At 57.5% G+C, this 18,846-nt stretch overlaps 1 protein-coding gene and 1 non-coding gene across 7 annotated transcripts; one reads left to right on the forward strand and one right to left on the reverse strand.

Annotated features, from left to right (window-relative positions):
- Window positions 1-798: 798 nt before the first annotated feature.
- Window positions 799-16,205, reverse strand: MED16 (mediator complex subunit 16). Of its 6 annotated transcripts, none has more exons than XM_070793441.1 (17): window positions 16,043-16,178; window positions 15,141-15,274; window positions 14,610-14,787; window positions 13,954-14,061; window positions 13,538-13,707; window positions 11,681-12,112; window positions 10,932-11,037; window positions 9,067-9,222; window positions 8,616-8,827; window positions 7,778-7,984; window positions 6,736-6,946; window positions 6,233-6,366; window positions 5,900-6,092; window positions 5,189-5,405; window positions 3,894-3,977; window positions 3,267-3,407; window positions 799-2,193 (listed from the first exon to the last, which is right to left on the reverse strand). In XM_070793441.1, the coding sequence occupies exons 3-16, from the start codon at window positions 14,740-14,742 to the stop codon at window positions 3,281-3,283; spliced, it is 2,490 nt and encodes an 829-aa protein (XP_070649542.1). In that variant the 5' UTR covers window positions 14,743-14,787; window positions 15,141-15,274; window positions 16,043-16,178; the 3' UTR covers window positions 799-2,193; window positions 3,267-3,280. The 6 variants fall into 6 exon arrangements, with proteins under 6 accessions (XP_070649542.1, XP_070649544.1, XP_070649545.1 ...); XM_070793443.1 differs by having other exon boundaries at window positions 16,064-16,161; XM_070793444.1 differs by lacking the exon at window positions 16,043-16,178 and adding an exon at window positions 15,918-16,033.
- A 228-nt stretch (window positions 16,206-16,433) lies between these two features.
- Window positions 16,434-16,540, forward strand: LOC139184325 (U6 spliceosomal RNA). The gene has a single exon (XR_011567903.1). It is a non-coding gene; the product is annotated as a U6 spliceosomal RNA (small nuclear RNA).
- The last annotated feature ends 2,306 nt before the right edge of the window (window positions 16,541-18,846 follow it).

Below are 18,846 nucleotides of genomic sequence, written 5' to 3' on the forward strand. Positions count from 1 at the left end.
AGACACAGGCTCCTACCATATACCCGGGTGTGTGTGGGGGGGCACGTTGCTGCAGTCATCTGTGACCCTGGACCCTGAAGGGCTTCTGCTTCCACTTCTATCTGGAGGATGGTGTCTTCAGCCTCCTCAGCCACAATGGGGTCCCATGGGCCTGGCTCTGAGGAGACTAAGGGCACAGGAGACATCCAATCAGAGGGACTGAACTGCCTCTTTCTGTCACAGGAATGCCTGCTCTTGTCCCCAGAAGGGGACCTGTGTGGACATGGGGTGGGGGAAGGATGAGGGGCAAGGAAACCTCCCCACCCACAAACCCCCTCCCAACCTGGAAGGCTTTCCAACAGGGCCCTCAGATGACCTGACGTTTCTGGATAGCCAGGCATGGGCATGCCCATTGGGCTCGTCACAGCGGCTCTTGGACACTCCGGTCATCCACCACTCAGTGACAAGCTGCCCTAAACTCGGTGATGCTGAGCCATCCCATCCCCTTCATCTCACTCAGCTTGTGCGGGTCGGGGTCACACAGGCATGGGGGTGTCCCTGCTCCATCCCCTGGGTGACCAGACCCAAGGGGCCAGCCTGCAGGTGTCCAGAGGCTCTAGGAGGAGGCCCAGGAGCCAGGCCAGGTCCCACCAACCCCAGGTCAGCCAGCACCACCTCCCCTGCACAGGATGGGTCGGAGCAGGTCCAAGGGGAAGGGACCAGGACTCGTCCTCCAGGGAGCATCTGAGGATGGTGGCTGTGGTGTAAACCCCCACTATTTAACCTTACAGCAATGAAATATGAGTGCAAGAAACACGCTCACTTTTCTAAAACAAGTAGCTGCTTTAAAGACTTTAGAATGACTTCAGAAAGGTAAGTGGCTTAAAAAATACATGGTCAAATGAGGTAAAAGGCTGAGAAAATATATGCAAGAACCTGGGCCATGTGCCGCTCTGCCAGAGAGGCTGCCCATTTCAGGCCCGTTTCTCCAAGGGGCTGGGGTGCCAGCAGCAGCACAGGGTGGGGGGTACCCCACAGGTCCCTGCAGAAAGCACCACTCAGATAGCAAGACATGGACACCCCTGAGTGCTGGGGCCACAGGCAGGTGGGCCAACTGGCCCAGGTAATGGGGCCCCTGGAGCGCTGCCAGTCCCTGAAAGCCTGACACAGCAGGCAGCATGCTAACCTCCGCAGGACGCCTACCCAGCCTGCCCTCCCTCGAGCTTCCAGAAGGAAAACAAGAGAAGCAATTACTGCTTAACAGGCAAGTACTGTGTCTGGACTCTGGGGAGCCACATAATTGGTGAGAGTGGTTGCTGGTGAGGCAGGACCCCTGGGGGCCACAGCCTGAGCTCCCAAAAACCTGGTGGGGGAGGGGAGGAAGGCAGGGAGGCAGAAAGAGACAGAGATACTCCTGTGTGCAGGAACCCAGGCAGTAGGGAGCAGCCCCCACCCACATCCAGCCCACTGCTCCGTGCTGGGACGCCTGCGTCTGGTAGACAGTAGGTGCTCAATAAATGCTGGCCAAGCAGGAAAGCAACACACACAGGCACAGAATCCCATGCCTGTGGAGGGGGATGGGCTGTGGGGGGGTGGCGCCCAGGACACCAACAAGACACCTGCTGCCCAGGGGGACGTTTCTGGGGCCTGCCCATGTCAGAGACAGCAGTGACAGGTACAGGTGGGGGACCCGAGGCTGACGCCCGGTTGGTGTCAGTTGACAGTGGCCACTGGACGCCTGGCAGCTTCATGTGTCATGTTCTAAAGCAGAGTCCTCAGATCCTGGACCCTCTGAACTGGGACCTAGGGGTCCTTGGGGTCCTGAGGGGCGGCACTTGCCGTGGTTCTGCCTGGGGCAGGCCCCAGCCTATCTCAGTTACCACCTCGCAGGGTGATCACGTGGCTAGGTCCTCCTCCCAGATAAATCAACAGGCTCCGAGGGAGAAAGAGGCTTGACGGCTGGGCTGAGGTGCCAACTTGAGGCTTCAGGCTGTGTCCTCACTGGCCCTGTCGGTTACAGGGGTGCTGGCGCAGCAGACAAGGCCCCCAAAGCATAGTTCCAGGGTGGTGGTGTCTAAGAACACCCAGCGAAGGTCTGGAGCACATGGCTGCTCTGTCACTGGCAAGAGGATAGCATGGCTTTCCTGTAAGTTCCTCAGGAATCCACTGACATTTTGCACAGGAGAAGAAACCATAAACAAAACGAAAGACAACCTACAGAATGGGAGAAAATATTTGGAAACGATGCAACTGACAAGGGTGCAATTTCCAAAGTATACAAACGACTCATATAGCTCAATATCAAAAACCAACCCAATCAAAAAAATTGGCAGAAGATCTATATGGACATTTCTCCAAAGAAGACATATGGGTGGCCAATAGACACATGAAAATATGCTTCACATCGCTAATTATTAAAGAAACTCAAACGAAAACTACAATGAGGATTCACCTCACACCAGTCAGAACGGCCATAGTTTAAAAGTCTGCGAATTCTGGTGAGGGCATGGAGAAAAGGAAACCTTCCTACATTGTTGGTGGGAATGTAAGTTGGTGCAGCCACTGTGGAGAACAGTATGGAGGTTCCTCAGAAAATGAGCATTCTCACTCCTGGGCAAATATCCAGGCAAAATTATAATTCAAAAAGACACATGCCCCTCAATGTTCACTGTAGCACCATTCAGGACTGTCAAGACACGGAAACAACCTAAAGGTCTATCAACAGATGAATGGATAGACACATGGCACATAGATACACAATGCAATATCGCTCGGCCACAAAAAAGAAGAGTCCCACTTTTAGCAGCAGTGGATGGGCCCAGAGATTGTCATGCTAAGTGAAGTAAGTCAGACACACACAAAAAAAGACAAATATCACTTGGTATCACTTACATGTCAATCTAAACTATGACACAAATGAACTTATTTACAAAACAGAACCCAACTCAAACAAAGAATGCCAATTTATGGTACCAAAGGGAGAGAGGGGAGGGGTAAACTGGGAGTGTGGGATGAGCAGATACACACTGCTACTATAAAAAGGATGAACAACAAGGTCCTACTGTACAGCACAGGGAACTATATTCAATATGCTATCATAAGCCATAATGGACAAGGTATGAAAAAGAACACGTGTGTATACATATGACTCAATCACTGTGCTGTATGCCAGAAACAACACTGTAATCCTTACAATAATAACTTTAAAAAAATTATTCAACTAAGAATTAAAGGCCATAACAAGTGAAAAAAAGAGAGAAGAAAAGAAAGAAAAAGAATGCACTTACAAGCCGGGATGTAGTCAGGGGTAGCTGAGGGGCATGCGCCACCAGAGCCCCCCACACAGGCAGTTCTTAATCCAGCGCTGCTCCCACTGTTTGACGGCGGTGGTCTTGTTGGGCGACTTGAGCATGGTGACGCAGCCGCACCTGCAGATAGAGCAAGCAGGTGGGTGGGGTGCCAGGCAGGCCGGCTGTAGCCACAGGGCCTGGCACATGCTACTCCACCTCAGGATCGTGTTCCCTGCACCCCTACACCCCACACAGTGAGCTAATTCCTCCATATCCTTCTGTCCCCACTCAATACCACCCCTCACTTCCCTGAGTGGACAGAGGCTGGGCCAAGCCTAGTGGTGTGACCCTGGGGTCGTCTGGCAGCAAGCGAGGCCCCATGTGCACGAGCAGCGCGGAGGCGGCCACTCCTCCATCTCTGCCCTTGTCAGACCACTGGGAGCCCCAAGAAGGCAGGCTTGGGCCAGCCGCTCGCTGCTACCCCCCACCTCGGCCTCACCCTTTATCAAGACCGCCAGGGATACCCACTCAGGAGCCCCAGACAGACACAATCCTGGGACCCTGGCCCGTCGGCTGGGAAGCTGCCAGTGGCGGAGTGGAATGGCATCTCCTGCAGCCACTCACCTGGTACACGCCTTGCAGGCCTCCGTGGGGTAGGCGCCCAGGTGCAGCCTCCGCAGGTGGTCCATCTTGGGCTGGCCCGGCGCCCTGATGGAGAGGAGCAGGGGAAGGCTCGGGCGTGTGCACATGCATGGGCGCACACATGCATGCACACACGCAGACACAAGCACATGCGCACATACAGACGTACGGGTCAATCTCCTAGAGGCAAAGCGTGTGTGAGAACACGGAGAATCCAGGAGCCAGACTCCTACACACCCTCTGCCCACAGGCCCCTGCTGAGGGTGACGCCTGGAGCAGAGTGGAGCGAGCCCATCAGGATTTCTGAGGCTGGGGCACTCGTATCACACAAGTTTGAAAACTTCCTAGAGTGTGAAAGCCCTTTGGCGACCAGCCGCCTCTCTGTGTAAAGTGTTTCCTGAAACTCGAGCACAAACCACAAGTGTGTGATTCATCAAGCCGTTCCTCCCACGGCTTTAGAGATGAGAAAGAAAATCCGGAAGTGGAGGAGGAAGGCCCAGAGTCTTCCCGGAGGGGAAGGGGGCTGTGGGGATGCTAAGGCCCCTCCCCAGTAAAGGACCACTTGAGAATCCATCCCATGACACCCTGAATGGGAGGTGGCCTGTGGAGTCCTAGGTTCGCCTTCTGGCCTGGCGTCTATCTCTGGACTGTCCCTTGGAGATTGAGATTACCTGCCTGTAAAGTGGGGACAAACCCCCACCGAGGGTGCTGCTCCCTCAGCAGGCCTGGGCTTTCTGGACTCCGTACATCCAAAGAATGGCCCCCGAGGTCACTCCCAGCAAGGTCTGCCTAAGAGTGTTCTGCTTCCTGGCACCTTGGGACCTGCCAGGCACTCTGGGCTGCAGCGCGATTTATGGTGGGGGCTTGGGGTGTGAACCTGAGCTCCAGAGTAACCAAGGTTGGCCAAGTGGGCCCTCCATGCGGGCCGTGACAGGCTAGGGGGAAGATGACGACACCCGGACAAGCAAGGACACAAATTAGTACAAGCCGATGACCTGTACACCATAGTACAGTATAGTGTCTGGATAGAGGGAAGTGACAGGGCAGGGGAGGTGGGTGGGGCGGGGAGGAGTCTGGGGGCAAGGAGGAATCTCAGGGGCAAGGGAGGGGAGGAGTATCGGGGGTAGCACTCAGGTCAGGCTGGAAGGAAGCAGCAGGCGCAGCATGGGCAGAGGCCCTGAGACAGACATGTGACAGGGAATGTCAGGCAGGTCTAAGGGAGACTCTTCTGAAAGAAAAGGTATCCAGGGCCCTGAGTCAGAGGTGAGTGCGCATACCTGATGAGGCCATCCAGCTGCAGACCAGTGGAGCTACCAGGAAGAGCAGGGGCCTTGCCAAAGTGCAGGCGCAGGGGCTGCTTGGGCTGCAGGCGGCTGACCAGTCCGTCACTAACAGGCAGCCAGTCCAGGCTGGGGATGAGCAGCTGGCTGGGCAGTAGGCAGCACTCATCCACCAGCGCCTCGTCTGGCTCACTTGTGGGACCCTCGTCACGACCTGCGGGGGGAACAGGGGACACAGGACATCATGCTTAGCGGCCCTACCCACAGCACTGCCCACCAGGAGGCATCATGGCCTCCTCCAGGCTCACAGAGCGCCAGGTGCAGGCCCCAGCCCTGCCCTGACTTCTTGAGGAGCCTGGGAAGCTCCTCCCCCTTCTCGGGCCTGGTCCTCTCCTCTGTAAAATGGGGACCCATTTATTTATTTTAAAAATGTGCAGCGAGTACTGGGTGCCCTTCCTGGCATCAGGGAGGCAACAATGACAAAGCCTGGTCCCAGAAACACATGACACAGGACAAATAGGAGCCTAAGAGTGGCCAATGTTTACTGAGCACCCACGGTGTGCCTGGATCTGTGCTAGGTGCTGGGGAAATAGTAGGGGGACCACAACAGAGCAAATTTGACCAATAGGAGATTACATTATGGTGGGGGGACTCAGCCAGGGCTTGTATTTTGGTGGGGAAATGAGAGAAGAGGAGTAGTTGTCTTACAGCAGATCCAGAGCTTGGTGAGCAGGCGAAAGAGCAGGGACATGCTGTCCTGAGTGTCTGAGGTAGCCGTGTACACAGGCAGGCAGCTGGGCTTCAGCAGGCCCCAGATGCGGATGACAACCATCAGCTCTCGCAGCATGCCCAGCGACGTGCCATCCCGCAGGAAGCTGTGGCCTGGTCGCAGCGGGGAGCCCTATGGGGAGGAAGGTTCTGGTTGTGTACTTTCGTGTTTGAGCATTCCAGGACCTCTGTGAGTTGCCATCAGATGGCCTTTGGGGAAGGGTGGGGCTTCTGGGAGGACCTGAGCTGGAGGAAGTGGGGCGGAGGGCACACCTGGTTGGGCAGACTGGCCAGCAGGTACAGCACAAAGTCGCCCACCCACTGCAGGAGCTGCTGCAGTGCCTGGAGCGTGTTCATGTCCAGAACGAACTCCTCCGTCTTGAGGTTGATCATGACCTTGTCAATGTCTGGGAGGGGACAGGCAGTCAGGGGAGGCTGGGACCTCACATAGGGGGCCCTGGAGGGCAGGGCTGGAGGGAGAGGCTCCGGGTACCCACAGCAGGGCTTCAGGACACCTGACGCCCCTTGGACCCCCTGGGCAGGACAGCCTGGAATTCCTGCCGGCCTCCAGGCGCCCACACATACAGTGCCCCTGGGGATGCCACCCAGGCTGCCTCATCTTTGTTCCCAGTAACACCCACCATGTCCCCAAGGGCAGTGGTGGGGGGAGGGGAGCACATGCAAGACACCTGAGGGATCCTCCCTGGCAGACAGCAAGGGCACTTGGAGGGTGGGGGTGGGACCCAGGGTGGCCTGCAGGATGGAGCTGGACCCACCGACGTCTGTGATCTTGGCACAGATTTCGGTCAACCGGTCGCCAGGACTTTTGTCGGGTGTGTTGAGCACGTGCGGGCGCAGCAGCGACTTCAGCGTGGAGCTGATGGCGATGAGGAAAAGCTTTGCGTGGTAGTCACAAACGCGAGTCACCGTGCAGGGCGACAGCTTGCACAGCGAGGCCTTCATGGCCAGGATCCGGGTGGACAGGACCTGGGTGGCCATGATGTGAGCAATTGGGGCTCGCGCCTCAGGGCGGGGCCAGAGCAAGGCGCTGGGCCCAATGGGCAAGGGGCTAAATCTCTGGGCCTTGCCCTCCTTCTGGCAGAATCAAGTAGAACCTTCCCTCACAGGACAGCAGGGTTTCAACCTGTGGGTGGGTCTACCCCAGGGGCCAAAGGGCCACGTCTGGGATCCCTAACGATTTGGGGGTGCCTGGCATGAAGTGGATAGGGGCGGGGATGCTGCTCTACCCCACCTCACTCCTCGACCCTGATGTCTCCTGGGATGCCACGACTGAAGGACTGACAGCATCAATGTGCGCGTACACAGCTCAGCCGAGCAATGAGTGGCTGGACGCTAGCGGTATTCCTGGCTCTGAAGCCAGCTCCCTCCTGTGCAGTTCACGCCGGCAGCACCCTCTCACATCTGAGCTCTCTCAGATCTAAGCCCCGCACATCCGAGCTCTCGCACATCTGAGCGGGCTGCTAAAAACCACGCGACCTCTCCTTTCTGTTTCCTCCTCGTGTTGGAGACCGAGGCACAGAGGACAATTCCGGATTCCTAGCAGTGCTGACCTCATGGAGGCTCTAGGTTTGCAGTTACGCCAGGTTGCGTCTGGGGGATCATTTCTTCCTGCCCCTCTCATCTTTAAAACTCGAGGTCACTGTTCTTATCGCAGGGGCAAAGGCCTCCACTGACACGCAGAGGCAGGTGCAGCCAGGCCTGCAACCGCACCCTCCTGGGCTGAGAAGGCAGGGAGGTGGGCTGCCTGACCCACGGGTAAGAAGGGGGCCCCAGGGGAGGGCGGGGAGGGGCCGGCACCTGCTGCAGCTCGGCCTTCTGGCGTGTGTACTCCTCATGCAGCTTCTCCACCAGGCTCTGCACCATGCCGGGCTGCACGTGCAGCAGGATGTCCCACCAGTCATAGCCAGTCACCATGCAGTACTCCAGCAGGAAAAGCAGGTGCCGCAGGGCCAACCCCACGTCCAGCGAATGGCCCATGGATGGCGAGATGCGCAACATGCTCAGCTGTGGGGAGAGGGCGGGGCGTGAGGGGATGGGAGTCTGAGCACCAGGGACAGGGCGGGCTCAGCCCATGTGGGGTCCTGGCCTGCCTCATCTCCTGTCACCTGGGAGGGCTACAGAGCCACAGCCTGGCCAGGGGGCATGAACAGAGCCCTTTCCACCAAGGGTGTGCCTGTGGGGTGGCAGGGCCTGCAAGTCCACTTGGGGGCCGCATGGTCCCTCTCACCAGGCCAAACCCATCCCTACCCCACCCATCCCAGATGCCGAGGGTAGGGCCAAGTAGGTACACTGCCCGATAGTGATTTCCTGGGGAGTAGGGGGCACATGCACGTGTGACCAAGTGTGTAAACACATGTAGATGTGTGTAAGCAAGTGTGAGAGTGGATGTTGAGAGGCACCTGTCCTCTTGCCAGGCCATGGATGGGTTCCTTTTAGAGGCAAGAGGCCAACACAGGGCACCTGGCGTGCATGCGGGGGAAAGGTGAGGGAGGCGTCAGAACCCCACGTGAGGAGAAGCCACCCTAAGCCACCTCCTGCACAACCCCCACAGGCCACAGGCCTCACCCTGCAACAATGACCACACCCCACAGAGGCATAGGCCCCGCACTCTTGGCACCCCCAGCACAGCACTGACCCTGCCGTGGTTGTCAATGCCCACGAGGGCCAGGGAGGTCCAGGAGAGTTGCATGGCCTTGAAGTGGACGGCGGGGCCTGTGGTCCGGGGGCGCTTGAGAGCTGGCTCGTCTATGGGGCGCGGGGCGGCAGAGCTGTAGAAGATGGCCATGGTCTGCAGTGAGAGCCGGTGCACGATGTGGACACTGCCGTCGTGGAAGGCCAGGGCCAGCCCTGGGGGCACATGCAGGTCAAGTGGCTGAGCCCAGTCTTGGACAATGGGAAGTGGCTACACCGTGCTCAGCTTGTTGGCAACCTCAGAGCCTTTCTAGCTCACTGGATATCAAGAGCAGTGTCCTCATCCCCACTGGGACTGACGTAAGGCTGGGCCAGGTTCCCATGACCCTGAGACTGGAGGCCAAGGCCACAGTGCACCCCTCCCTCTGACCCCCAGGAACCCTGAGACACTGTACCGAGGCCGGGGTAGAACTGGGTGTCACTGGCCACCTTCAGGTCAGTGTTGGTGAGTGAGATGGGCAGCTTGGGCAGTGCCACAGCAGACACACGGTCCAGGTCATTGGTGGCTGACAGAATCCGCCATTTGAGAATTGTGGGTTGTTTGTCACCAACTGAAAGGGGGTGTGGGAGACAAGGGGCAACAAAACGAAGACGAGACTGAAACGCAACAAGGGTGGACTGGACCCAGCGCCCTTCCCCTCCTGGGGCTCCCAGCCAACTCACAGGAGCAGGGAAGGGGGCGGGGGTCCCCCACAGGGCCCGGTTCTGGGCCCTTCACAGCGACGGGAGAAGGTGTCTGCCTGGGCAAGCAGCTGTCAGGGGGCAGGGGTGGCCACCTTGTCCCCTCGAAGGAGCCAACGTGCCGAGGAGGGGAACCCATCCCAGACCTTGCTGCCACACAAACCCCAAAATTCTCCTGTGGACTTGACTGGTGTGCACGGGGTTCTCTGTCCCTGTGGTCCAAGAGGTCCTGGATGGACCCCAGCTCCCTCAGGAGAGGGACAGACAGGCCCCTCCTGGCACCCACACCCTCGGTGCCACAATGGAGCCCCCCAGCAAGAGGCGGGGTGGTTCCCATCCATCTGGGCTTGGTCTCTGCGTGCTGTGGGCAGAGGTGCCCAGACACCAAGGTGACGCTGAGACAAGCCCAGGCACCCAGCTGGTGGCCAGCACTCCAGCTGCCCCAGGGGGCCGGCAGACTTAGGGAAGCAGGCCGGAGCAGTGAGGTGGCCCAACCTAGGAGCATCCAGGAGCAGTGAGGTGGCCCGACCCAGGAGTGTCCAGCTCTGTTTCTGAAACAGAGTTTGAGGCTGGCTGTGATAACACACCTCTGCGCCCACCTGTCCTGAGAGCTCTGCCCCAGACGTCTCAGCAAGAGGAGTCTCCTGGAAAATGTCATCCCACAGGGAGAGAGAGGCCCAGAGAGGGGCAGCACTGAGCAGAGCTGTCATGGTGACAGCCAAGGCTATCCCTAGAGAGGGAGCACGTTCAGGCCAGGCCCGCACCAGCTGCCCAAACTGGCTTCCTAACGGCCTTGGCCGTTTCTAGGTCACAGAGGACAGTGGCTGCTGTCAGAGGCTGAACAGCTTGCCTGAGTCTACCTGGACCCACTATCCACCCAAGTCAGGCCACCGCCTCTACTGCGGGCTGGACAGTAGCTGGTAGGGTGGGGCCCGAGGGAGACCAGTGTGGGCAAAGGTTAGGAGGAAGGGGCAGGAGAGGCAGGTCTAAGAGCCCACAGGGCCGTGAGGCTGGGACAAGGGATGGGGTGTGGGGGCAGCAGGTGAACTCAGCAGAGACCCTTGAGCACCTGGATGCCTGCCTCGGGAAGAGGCTCCACCAGGACGGGAGGCCCTTCTGAGTGAAGTCTGGTCCTACTGTGATAAGGTCCCAGGGTGGGACCGCACAGCAGGTGGGGAGCAGGGCCAGCGTGGGACTCGGGAAGGGCCAGGACCCCACTCAGGAGGTGCAGCGGACCACCCTCACACAACTCCTCTGGGACTGTGTTGAGCAGCGTATGTAACCCACCTGCGGGTGGATGGACCTCAGGGGCCTCTTGACTCAGGCCAGTCACTCCAGGGCCATGAGCACTACTGGCAGCAGGAACGCCCCGGGCTATGTGGCCGCGGTTCACCCCCGGCATCTCAGCCACATAGGTATCAGGAAGCGGGCCCCTCTGGCGGGGACGTGGGGATCCATGTGGGTGCAAGGTCAGAGAGGGAGGGAGAGGTGGGCACGTTCTAGCAAACTCAGGCCACCATGGTGCCGCCTCGCTGCACGCAGGGTAGTCTGAGTGTGCCTGGCCACCTGGGCGACTCACCAGCCGGAGAGAGCTGCTGGAAGATATTGTTCACAGGAAGTCCCTCCTTGCGCAGCGACCAACACTCCACCACACTGCTCGTCTGGCTGGATGCACACAGCAGTACCTAGGGATGGGTGCGTGGTGAGGGGCCTAGAACAGCCCATGGCCTCTGCGGGGTTCTGGCTCATCTTAGGGCTCACATGCCATTGTGGGTACAACCCAGGCCCGCCTGGCCCGCGTCTGCATCTGCCCACCCACTGTCCTCACTGCCCTGGGGAGTGCTATGCTGTGCTGGAGACGGTCATCCATGGTGCCCTGGCGGGAAGCAAAGGTACCAGAGAAACACATCAGGGACTGGTGAAGCTACGGCTGGTCAGTACAAGGCTACGAGGGACCTCAGGGAACCTGGTGCAGGTAGCTCAACTCTGCCCCCAGAGACCCCCCCCCCATCCTGGTCCTGGGACCCGGGGATACATCACCTTATGGAGCAGAGGGGACTTGGCAGGAGGGATTAAGCTAAGGCCCCTGAGATAGGGATGACCCTGGTTTCCCCAGGGGGCCCAGTGTCATCACAGGGTCCTTATAAGAGGGAGGCGGAGGGTCAGAGGCAGAAAGACAGGGGATTTGCACTGTTGGCTGTGAAGATGGAGGGAGGGGCCGCAAGGCAGAGATGCGGTGCCTCTAGAAGCTGGAAAAGGCAGGAGCCCCTGGAGGGAGCAGCCCCGCCCAGGTGTGGGTTTAGCCTTGAGGTGGCAGGGTGGGCTCACCTGCTCCGACATGTCGCGGGCCAGGAACTTCAGGTGGGTGATGGCGGGCAGCCGGTCGCGGCGGCTGAGGTCGGTGGTGCAGCGCATGAAGAGCGAGGGCAGGAGCTCGGTGTCAATGCGGCACTTCTCATTGACCACGCTCACGCACACCTTGTACAGCTGGACCGGTGACGCACTGCTGCCATCCGCCGTGGCCACCACAATGTTGCCGCCACCAGTGAAGGCAATGTCGGCCAGAGCCACGCGGCCGCGCAGCCGGCACAGGCTTTCAGTCGAGGTGAGCACCTGCCCGCTGGGCTTGAGCAGGGACACAGTGACCAGGCCGCTGACCGTGACAGCGATCCAGCCCTCCATGGGCTTGCCCCCGAACAGTGTGAGCGATGGCGAGAACTTGACGCGGGAGAACTTTTCCCCGAAGCTGGAGGCACCAGACTGTAAGGGAGGGGAGGGGTCAGCTGCAGGGGGGTGGGGGTGGGGGGCCCAGTTCATGCTCGGCCTCTAGGGGTCTACCTTCGTGGCCCAAGGACCCCCTCCTGGGAACCGCACCCTCAGGAACACAGAGGAACCAGGCAGCAGAAGCCTCAAGAGTCCAAGCCTGAGGTCAGATTCAGCTTCAGCCACTGAGCGCTGGGTGACACAGGCCTCTCTGACCCTCAGTGTCCTTGTCTGCATGTCCAAGGACATGATAAGGAGGTCACAGCTAGACACATGAGGGACAGCAGTCAGCCGTGTTTTCCTTAGGGCCAGACAGACATCCAGTGTTCTCAATTGCTCAGTTCAGCCACTCCGGGCTCGTGCGTGGGCAGTGTGGGAGCACGCCTGAGCCAGTGCACAGAACAAGCTGGGCACCAGGCAAGTGGCTGCAGGACTCAGATATGCCCCCTGCAGGCAGTGCTGGGAAGCGCAGCTGCCACTGCTCTTTCATCTTTTCATCTTTTTGCCCCTGGGCCACCAGCCACTGCTGCGCTGGCCTCTGCCCCAGCTTTGCCTTTCCCAGCATCCCTAGGGGCAGACCCTAGGGAGGCCTGCCCCCCTGACTCCTTTCTGTCAGCACAAAGCATCTGTCACTGAAACAGCACGAGCTGGAGACTGCACAGAGCTCCTCCGAGCAGTGGGAGACTCTGCCCCTCTGTCTGGGGACGAGGAGCAGACTTACTAAGCTCACCCAGGCACCCCCAGGCTCATGGGACTAGACATCCAGGGACGGCAGGGCTGACCACAGCCCCAGCTGAGTTTCCCGGACGTGTAGGTGAGAGCAGTGTTGGAAAGAAAGAAGCAAAAGCCCCCAAATGAGCCCCAAGGGGAGATGCTAAAAGTCTGAAAAAGAAACCTCCCACAGAAAAAACGGTCCAGATGGTTAGGCAGTAAGCCTTGCAATGAGTCACTCCCTAGGGGAGAAGGAACAGGAGGCAGACACAGGGAAGGGATGGAAAGGTCATTTCCCACAGCATCATTCTAGGAGGGCCTCCTGGCTTGGGAGCAGAGCTGACCAAGCCACGTGAGCTCTTGCTGCTGCCATAGGCCTCACCCAGGCATGGCCCTGACCAAGCCCCCCTTGCTTTCTCATATTGAACCCTGACCCAGCCCCTGGCCCCACTTGACAATGAGGATGGCTGAGGTATGACTTGGAGACTGAACTCAGCACCCTAACCCAGGAGGCTCCCCTCTCAGGGGGACACCGGGCTGAACCGTGGGGTGCAGACAGGAATCAAGGGCTGTCACCACATCAACCACGTAGGAGATGCTAGCAACACAGATGTTGACAACTTGGTGGCAGGTGTGACAGCCTGGCACCATGAGAGGAGGAGCCAAGCCCTCCTTGGGCTTGAGGCCTGCTCCCCCAGGCAGGACATCCACCTTTTCCACGTGCAGGGCCAGTTTCACGCCGTTGTGCAGCCAGGACAAGGCCACGATGGGGTCCCCTTCCACCACGCTGCCCACGGGGCTCTCCCAGCTGTTGGCCAGGTGGTCAGCCATGCTCCAGCACTTGATCTGCCCATCGGCATCAGCTGACAGCAGACGAGAGCCTGGGGAGAAGGGGGAGATTGGGCAAACCTCTGTCACAAGCCCCATCTCCACAGTCCATCAGGGTGGGGGGCCAGACTGGAGGTGTAGAGCAAGGGACCAGCACAGGCGAGTTCAGAAACAGGGGCGAGAAGAGCAGAAGCCTCAAAGGCACAGGTCAGGGTTTCAAGTCCCAGCTCTGAGCCCAGGGCCAAGGCCAGAAAGACAGAGCAGGCAGCCCTGGCATTCAGGGTGGGGGCTGCCCTCACCGGACTGGTCCCACTCCAGGCAGGTGATGGCCTCACTGTGCTCTGAGCGGATGGAGTGCACGTCCCAGGGATGCTCAGTGTCCAGGATATGGATCATGCGGGTCAGGTCTGCAAGGGACAGTGAGGTCAGTGCGGCAACAACGGCCTGGTGCCCAACCACCCCAGGGGATTGGGGTGTCGAAGCCCATCAGGAAGTGTTGAAGCTAGGTTGCAGGGGCTCCAGAAACATGATTTATACACAGGCAGCCTGAGGGGAGACCCATGACCCTGCCTTCTGTGAGGTTACAACTGTGCTTTCAAAATGGACCCAAAACACCAACAGCAGGTGTCTCTCCATGGAAAGTTAGGGTTCTCATGCTAAAGTTTCATGTTTTCCTAATTCTCTCTAAGAAGTGCATATTGCTCTGTGGTGGGAAGAATACCAGCCCTGTGGCAGAGTGCACCGCAAAGCTGATGGTGACACATGCGGCTGGAAAACTCCCTCAGGAGCCTCAGCAAGCCACAAGCGGCCACTGCCCCCTCCCCCTGCCCCGCAGCCGCGGCCGTTCCTCAAGGTTATCTCTGTGCCCCTCAGCACCCCTGTCTCAGAGGAGGAAAGCCCATGGGAGCTGGGGGGGAGGGCCCTATGAGGGGGCCTGGGATGGGGGGTGGCACACCTTGGTCATCACTGCGCAGGTCTGTGGTGAAGGCGATGAGGTTGCGGCAGGACCAGGTGCAGGCCAGGGGACCCGACGGGCAGTGGGTGCTCTTGGGCCATTTCTCCCACTCACAGATGTAAGCCAGGTCCATGGCTCCCAATTGCCAAGGTCACACAGGGAGGACGGTCACCAGCTCCTACAGGAGGGAAGACAGGCTTGTCATCCATCTTCACAGGGTGCCTGCAGGCCCCGAGTGCGGTGGTGGATGCTGGTTACCACGGGGGACAAAGTGGACTCAACCCCTGCCCTGCGTGTGGCCAGGGAGCTGCGTTTTACACAAGCATGGCCAGGGATCAATCCATGCAGTTGGAAGGAAGAGCATGTCAAGCGGAGAGAAGAGCCAGTTCAAAGGCCCAGAGGCTTGACTGAGCCTGGGGTGCTCAAGCAGTGTCTGGGCCTGCAGAGCAGGAACAGAGTGAGTTGGGGGCGTGGAGCAAGGTAAGGATGGGGAGGGGATGAGGCAGGTCTTGCAGGGCCTGGGGGTTTCACCTGGAGGGAGATGGGAGCCCCAAGAAGCCTGTTTCTGTTTCACAGGCCCCTCTGGCTGTCTGGAGGGCACGGCTGGGGAATGGGGTAGAGGTGATGGCACTGGTCCAGGTGCACCGTGACGAGGACAGTGAAAGCTGCGATGAGAAGGAGCACCCAGGTCTATTCTTAAGAAGGAGCCCGTGGACACAGGAGAACCAGTGAGGCTGCCTTAGACAGAGGCAGGGAGGCAGGGTGGGGGTTAGGCAGCACCTTGGGGCCTGGCTTCCAGGGGTACAGAAAGGGTCAGTGAACGCTTCCTGAGCAGGCTCTTTGCGCCCAGCAGCGACTAAGGTTATTTCCTTTCACCTTCCCAATCACATTACCCGCTCCTTCTTAAAGCCTCGCCCCGGAACACTGAGACCCCGTCCACAAGCCCAAACAGCAGTCTTTTTAAGCTCTGCCCCAAAGCCCTCCGGCCCCGCCCCTACAAAATGTGCTTTCCAGACCCCACTCTCAATTTGTCCCTGGCTTCCCCTGGCCCGGCCTGAACTTCTGTTTTTATCCCAAAGTTTCCAAAACAATCCCAAAGCGCCTCCTCCACACACCTGGCCACCCAGGACCCGCCCCAAGCCACCCGACAGTCCCTAAGATCCGCCTCAAATGCATCCCAGGCCCTCCCCGGGGAGGTACAACCTTAGGCCCTCCCCGATTTTCCACCGCCCAACGCAGGGCGCCTCAGGTCACCCCAAATTTCCGCCACGACCCCCAGACCACGCCCAGCGCATTCAGGGAGCGTACCCAGCACCCTCTGCTCTCCAGGACCGCCCTCTGACTCCACAGGCCCTGCTCCGACCCACAATCCCAGCAGCGTCGGCGCCATCCGGAGGCTGGTCGACTGCCCAAGCCCCCAGCCCCGCACTCACTGGACCAGCCTGTACGCCCACCGAGAAGGAGGCTGCCGTCTGCATTCGCTCTAACGCCCCAGCTCCGGCGCCGCCATCTTCCTAGGACCAACCAGTCTCCCGCGCAGCCCGGCTGCTTCCCGGAGACTTCTGGGACCTCAGTGGCTCCGCCCCGCTTCCGGGGTAATTTGCATGCGATCGTGGCTTTCCAACAGCCATCTGCGTTATATTTGGTGGAAAAAACAAACACTTTCTTAATTAAGTGAATAATTCCCTTAGATTAAGCTGTGATTGCACTAGTTTCGTAAAGAAAAGGGGAAAATTGCTCGATTGGGTTTTAATAGAATTCACCCTCAGCGAAAAGTATTTGATTCTTTCTACTATAAATAGTTCTGGCGTCTCTGTGTTGTTCGTGCTCGCTTCGGCAGCACATATACTAAAATTGGAACGATACAGAGAAGATTAGCATGGCCCCTGCGCAAGGATGACACGCAAATTCGTGAAGCGTTCCATATTTTGGCTTAATTTCACGATGTCTAGCCAAGGTGTTGTAAATCGCTCATAAGCAAGCTAACTTAACCCATCAAGGGCCGGTAGAATTAGTCTCCATCCTCAATTCCTGCTCCAAAAGCTATCGGACTCTCCCCAGTTTGGAAGGTCTTTTCCATAAAGACAAGGGATTGATTGCAGGGGAAGGGTATGCAGTCAGCAGGCAACACCTGGACAAAGGTCTGGGGACCGGGCTGTCTAGGGACGCGGTGTGTGGAGAACCCACACAGCCAACCAGGAAGCTGGACAGGATGGAGTCCGCGTGGGTCTGGAGGCAGCCTGTGGGCTTGCCCTGGGCCCCACACCCGTGCCCTGACCCCAGCCGGTGCTCTCAGTTCAATTCAGTCGCTCAGTTGTGTCCGACTCTCTGCGACCCCATGGACTGCAACATGCCACGCTTCCCTGTCCATCACCAACTCCCGGAGCTTACTCAAACTCATGTTCATCTAGTCGGTGATACCATCCAACCATCTCATCTTCTGTTGTCCCCTTCTCCTCCTGCCTTCAATGTTTCCGAGAATCAGGGTCCTTTCCAATTAGTCAGTTCTTCGCATCAGGTGGCCAAAGTATTGGAGCTTCAGCTTCAGCATCAGTCCTTCCAATGAATATTCAGGACTGATTTCCTTTAGGATTGACTGGTTTGATCTCCATGCAGTCCAAGGGACTCTCAAGGGTCTTCTCCAACACCACAGTTCAAAAGCATCAGTTCTTCGGGGCTCAGCTTTCTTTACGGTCCAACTCTCACATCCATACTGGAAAAACCCTAGCTTTGACTAGACTGATCTTTGTAGGCAAAATAATGTCTCTGCTTTTTAATACACTGTTTAGGTTGGTCATAGCTTTTTCCCCAAGGTCAAGCTTTTTTTCCAAGTCTTAATTTCATGGCTACAGTCACCATCTGCAGTGATTTTGGAGCCCAAGAAAATAAAGTCTGTCACGGTTTCCATTGTTTCCCCATCTATTGCCATGAGGTGATGGGACCTGATGCCAAAATCTTAGTTTCTTGAATGTTGAGTTTTAAGCCAGCTTCTTCACTCTCCTCTTTCACTTTCATCAAGAGGCTTTTTAGTTCCTCTTCTCTTTCTGCCTATAAGGGTGTCCTCCGGGCACTGGAAATTCAGTGCCCTTGGCAGGTGGGGAAGCTTCAAGCTGGTTATTCGAGTATTAATATTTCTTTGTGTCCTCCTAACAAGCCCTTGGGAGTTCCATTATTTAGTATCTACATGTAAAACTTTTTCAATGCCTGTTAAAATAGAAGACACCCTTGTAGCTCAGTCGGTAAAGAATCTGCCTGCAATGCATAAGACCTGGGTTTGATTCCCTGGGTCGGGAAGATCCCCTGGAGAAGGAAATGGCAATCCACTCCAGTATCCTTTCCTGGAAAATCCCATGGACAGAGGAGCCTGGCGGGCTACAGCCCACGGGGTAGCAAGACACGACTTAGCGACTAAACCACCACCAAACCAGGATAAAGCAGGAATATACCAAGAAGCCCTGTGCATCTTGTAGCAGCAGAAAGTAAGGCCGTTTCTCAAATAAATAAATATAGGGGTGCCTCACTGAGACCTGTACACAAGCCATTGAAGGGGCTCCCAGAAGCCAAATCTTGAACACTCTAAGCAAGAAAAAGGAATATTAGATCACAACACAAACTAAAAAGTAAATGCCCAGGCATCCGTACTGATAGAATTGGCTAAATAAATACTGAATACACAGGGTGAAAGAGAAAAATCTCTCCTGGAGAATTTTCAGTAGTTAACATGGATACTCCACCTTCAGACACTTGGAGATCAGCAGAGGTCAGTAGCAAGGATCCCCATGGAAAGCAGGGAGCTCTGGTGTGGCTCCATGGGAACAGCAGAAAACTCAGGCTAAGGGGCCCTGCAGGACACACAGCCAGTCCCAGACACACACAGATGGAAAACATGGGGGAGGAAGCCATATGAAGACAGAATCAGAGGCTTGAAGGATGTGGTCACAAGCCAAGGGAGGCTGGAGCCCCTAGAAGCTGGAAGAGGCAGGGACTGGACCTTCCCCTGGAGCCTCCAGAGGGAGTAGGACACTGGGACACCTTGATCTTGGACTTCTGACTCTAGAACTGGGTGCCAATAAATTCCTGTTTTGTTTTTTTGCCAGGTCTTAGTTGCAGCATGCACAATCTATTTCCCTGACCAGGGATCGTTCCCAGGCCCCCTCCATTGGGAGTGCTGTCCTAGCCACTAAAGCACCAGAGAAGTCCCTCAAATTCCTGTGGTTTTTAAACTGCAGTGTGGTGT

This window comes from Bos indicus, chromosome 7 (genome assembly GCF_029378745.1).
Source record: "Bos indicus isolate NIAB-ARS_2022 breed Sahiwal x Tharparkar chromosome 7, NIAB-ARS_B.indTharparkar_mat_pri_1.0, whole genome shotgun sequence".
NCBI classification, from domain to species: Eukaryota; Metazoa; Chordata; class Mammalia; order Artiodactyla; family Bovidae; genus Bos; species Bos indicus.

What these genes read in the sequence shown, in the direction of transcription:
- MED16 (XM_070793442.1), bottom strand. Translation starts at nt 14,742, where the DNA reads ATGGACCTGGCTTACATCTGTGAGTGGGAGAAATGGCCCAAGAGCACC. An exon ending in CCAGTTCTACCCCGGCCTCG is followed by an intron (nt 8,828 to 9,066) that starts GTACAGTGTCTC and finishes ATGTGCCCCCAG; the next exon opens with GGCTGGCCCTGGCCTTCCAC. An exon ending in AGAAGGCCGAGCTGCAGCAG is followed by an intron (nt 6,947 to 7,777) that starts GTGCCGGCCCCT and finishes ATGGCCACCCAG; the next exon opens with GTCCTGTCCACCCGGATCCT.